Source organism: Cannabis sativa, chromosome 9 (assembly GCF_029168945.1).
Source record: "Cannabis sativa cultivar Pink pepper isolate KNU-18-1 chromosome 9, ASM2916894v1, whole genome shotgun sequence".
Lineage (NCBI taxonomy): Eukaryota > Viridiplantae > Streptophyta > Magnoliopsida > Rosales > Cannabaceae > Cannabis > Cannabis sativa.
Genome location: NC_083609.1, coordinates 58,286,475 through 58,290,640, shown reverse-complemented (window position 1 = coordinate 58,290,640; position 4,166 = coordinate 58,286,475). Strand labels below are relative to the sequence as shown.

General features: G+C 30.8%; 1 protein-coding gene across 1 annotated transcript; it reads left to right on the top strand.

Moving 5' to 3' along the window:
* The first annotated feature begins 635 nt into the window (after window positions 1-635).
* Window positions 636-3,835, top strand: LOC115723008 (ribosome biogenesis protein BRX1 homolog 1). Its single transcript, XM_030652404.2, has 7 exons — window positions 636-1,015; window positions 1,102-1,243; window positions 1,838-1,916; window positions 2,143-2,267; window positions 2,721-2,822; window positions 3,134-3,301; window positions 3,446-3,835. The coding sequence occupies exons 1-7, from the start codon at window positions 816-818 to the stop codon at window positions 3,575-3,577; spliced, it is 948 nt and encodes a 315-aa protein (XP_030508264.1). The 5' UTR covers window positions 636-815; the 3' UTR covers window positions 3,578-3,835.
* The last annotated feature ends 331 nt before the right edge of the window (window positions 3,836-4,166 follow it).

Sequence of the window (4,166 nt, the reverse complement as noted above, 5' to 3'; positions counted from 1 at the left end):
CCATTTTTAAAGACTGATTTATCCTTTTACGGACAATTTTTTTCAGTGATATTTTTACAAAACTTTACAAAAATAACATAAAAATAACGTACAAATAACATAATAAAAATATAAAGTAATATGGAAACAATGTAAAAAATAAGCCGGTAATTTTTTTTTAAAAAATAAATATAATGAATTCAAATTTTAAAAAATATTGAGTAATTTACGGCGTAAATACTTAAATTTAATTTTAGTTGCAAATAAACTATTAAAAGTAATAATAACTAAGTTATATTTTTAGAACTTTCGTAGGTACCTGACCATCAAATGTCAAGTCAATTGGACCAATCAGCAACTGCCACGTAGTTATTGACTTGACACTTAGCGATTAGGTACCTACAAAAGTTTCAGAAATATAACTTAGGTATTATTACCGTAAAAAATTAAACTTAAGTATTTATGCCGCAAATTACACTTGAAAGAAAAACTCCTAAGTGTATTTTTGTAATTCATTTTTATCATTTTATGGTATTTATGAAAATATGCTAATACAAGTGTGGTCATGATTGTATTGTTAAGACTTAGCCCAATAACAAAAGCCACAGTTACAATAATAGCAGACCCAAAACCAAAGATCATATTTTTATTAGGGTTTTATTAGGGTTTCTCTGTCGTCCATGGCATCAACACCCACCTTCTCTCTCCATTGCTGATTCTCTCTTCATAGGGCTTCATTCTTTGGTTTTCTTCTCTCGCTAAAAAGATTATCAATTTCGTTGTCGGAGAAGAGGAATTCCGTTTTGCAGGGCTACTGAGTATATAAACAAAAATCTATGGGGAAGAAGAGAAAGCACAGTGAGACTGTGGTGGTGGCACCAGTGAAGAAGGATGATACAGCTGCAGAGAGGCCTCAAAGGACTCTTTTGGGTTGGAAAGAGAAGAAGAATGAAGCAGAAGCAGAAACTGAATCAACTCCGTTTTTCAGGAACAAAGAGAAGGTTTTGGTTACTTGTTCTCGAAGAATTAATTACAGGTTTGTAAAAAGAATCAATCAAATTTCTTAATCTGCTTTTTCAAATTGGGAATTTTGTTAGTGATTAACTATTATTATGCTTACAGGTATCGTCATTTGATGTTGAATATTGTCTCACTTTTGCCTCATTGTAAGAAAGATAACAAGGTTGAGTCTAAGCAAAGTAAGGGTGCGGCGCTTAATGAGCTTGTTGAGCTCAAAAATTGTTCTTCCTGTCTCTTTTTTGAGGTGATATTTTGTTAACTGATCAACCCATATGTTTTCATTTGAGTTTTTGGTTTGTATTTCATGAGTATATTTGATTGGAGTTGAAAGACCGTGCCTTTACATGAGTATATATGATAATTTATAAATTTTGGCTATAAATTTATGGGAGCGGTACCATAAACCATCTATTATAACTTTTCTAGAAAATATATGTGAAAAAAAAATATGCTGTGTTTATTATAATTACAACGTCATTTCTATAAATTTTTTGAATAGTTTAAAGTTTCATACATAGGTTTGAAGTTTTTTGAACACGGTCTCAAGAATTCCGTTTTTGGTACGGTAAATTATTTAGAACTTTTGAAAAATTTATTGGAATGATATTTTAACTATATCAATTATGACTATGAAAAAATATTTAAAAAAAAATATTTCGGCAAGTAATTTTATAGAGGTTAAGAAGTTGTAATTAGCACTATTTGAAAATTTATGTTTGTACTAATCTTTGTGAGTATATATGTGAGCTTTTTGATAAGAACATCAAAGGACAAAGTTTTGGTTACTTGCAAATATTTGCTAGCTCATTTTGTACCTTTTTGGTGTTTTCAATTTCAGTGCAGGAAACAAAAAGACCTTTATCTATGGATGTCAAAGTGTCCCAATGGGCCATCTGTGAAATTTTTAGTTAATGCTGGTAATTTTTCTGTTTTACTTTTCATCATTGATATTTCATTAGTTTATCCCTCAAATGGTTCTAGTCTCTTTTGGGTATGTACATATCAATTGTATTGCTATAATTTCTTTTTTTAAAAAACATTGATATTATATTCAATAGCTGTGGAATGTGTTGGTTTGGTAACATTGCTTTTTACAGAAGTTGAGAAAAAGTAATTTGTTGAATTACTTTTTGTTCTTTGCAGTGCACACTATGGAGGAATTGAAGCTTACTGGGAATCATCTTAAAGGATCACGACCCCTTTTAACGTTCTCATCCAATTTTGAAAACAAAGCTCACTGGAAACTTTTGAAGGAGATGATTATACAGGTATATTATGCTTTCTTGCTTGTCTTTTCTCAAGCAACTATTGGATACCTTATATTCCCTTCGTCTGACAAGCAAAAGCCATAGTTTTTATACATACATGTATATGTTACTCATACTTTGTCTTATGATATCCAACTCTGATCCTATTTTCCCCTTCCATTTGAAATAGTTCTCGTCCTCATTATCCTCATATTTGTGTACTTTAGCAACTGCAAGGACTTCTTTTAGAGTTATTTATTTAAGATACAGCTTACATCAACATTTATATGGAAGTTGGCCTTTCTATGTAGTCACTGGTTTGCTTCTTTTCGATACACATATAATTGTTTTTTTTTTCCTCAAGAAAAATTAAATGTGGTTAAATTGAGGACTTGTGCTCTGCTTCTTGCATATGTGTCACTATTGAGTCTGCAAATTTTTAACATGGACAACGTTTTTGATGCTCTGCCCCAGATATTTGGGATTCCAAAGGAACACAGGAAGTCTAAGCCGTATCATGATCATGTCTTTGTATTCTCCATCGTTGATGATCACATTTGGTTCCGTAATTATCAGGTTGTTTACCATTTAAACTTTGAAATTCTATTTTATATTGATGAAGAAATATGATGCATGTAGCATCTTCTTTTGCATTGTTAATAATGCCAGATTAATAAGAGCATTTGGTTAGCATGGAAAGAATTTAATTGTAACAAAATATGAAAGAGTTAGAGAAAGCATTCTCATTTTACTGGCTCATAAAAGAATCATTGCAATGATAAATGCTAGTGTGAGCTTTTGAATAGCTGAAGCACAAATTTTTGGGACTACTGTTTCGATTTTTTAAATTGCATCTGACAAAATTTATATTCTCCCGGTGCTTTCAGATATCAGTTCCTCATAATGAATCGGACAAAATAGCTAGAAGGGGTTTGGAAAACATGACCCTTGTCGAGGTTGGTCCACGGTTTTGCTTGAATCCAATCAAAATATTTGGTGGCAGCATTGGAGGACCAACACTATATGAAAATCCATTTTACATATCACCGAACCAGGTTGGTTGATGAGTTCATCAAAGTTCTATGAAATCTAGTTCTTCGTCTTGGACTTGTGTTATAACAAGTTCTTGAGAACATGTTGCAACTAAACTAGCCAATTCTAAAACATTAATTTCATTTCATTGTTTGTTATGGTTTTAGATTCGAGCTATGGACAAACGGAAAAAGGCTGGAAAGTATGCTAAGAAAGTCAAAGCAAAGACAAGAAGAAAGATGCACGAGCAAGAAAATCCATTGGAGGCTGATGAATTTTCCGGTATGTGGAAGGAGTGATATATTTGTGTTGAATGGAAACAGAGGTTGGAAGCCATGTTGTATCTTTTCTAAAATGTCTACTTTGGTCAACTTTTTTGGGATAGTTTCATACAAAATTTTGTGTCCCCTCTGAATTAGCTTACTCATTTATGAGAAAACAATTTTGTCTATGGCCTTTGTGTTTTTTATTCATTAGATGAATGTTGAACTTACTAATATTATATTTTTAGGGAAGTTGACAGCATAAATACTTAATAAAAATTTATCTGTACTTAAGTATTTATGTGTTGCACTCAAATATCTATTTTTTTTTTTAATTTTAATGATATAATTATTTAATTTTTAAAGCATAAAATTAGGTGAATATCGGTAATTAAATATTTAAGTGGCTTAAAATTATTAAAAAGCAAAGAATAATTAGTATTGTTAATATATATTAGAGTTTTTTTTAGCTAAATCCTCTCAACTATCACTTTAATTACACATAATTTAAGTTCAAATTTTGACGGCGAAACCCTTCAAACTAGTGTTTTACTTACAAATTTAAGGTGTCATTCATTTTTTTACAGTTAATTGTCAATATAGACTACTTATATGTACACTTTTA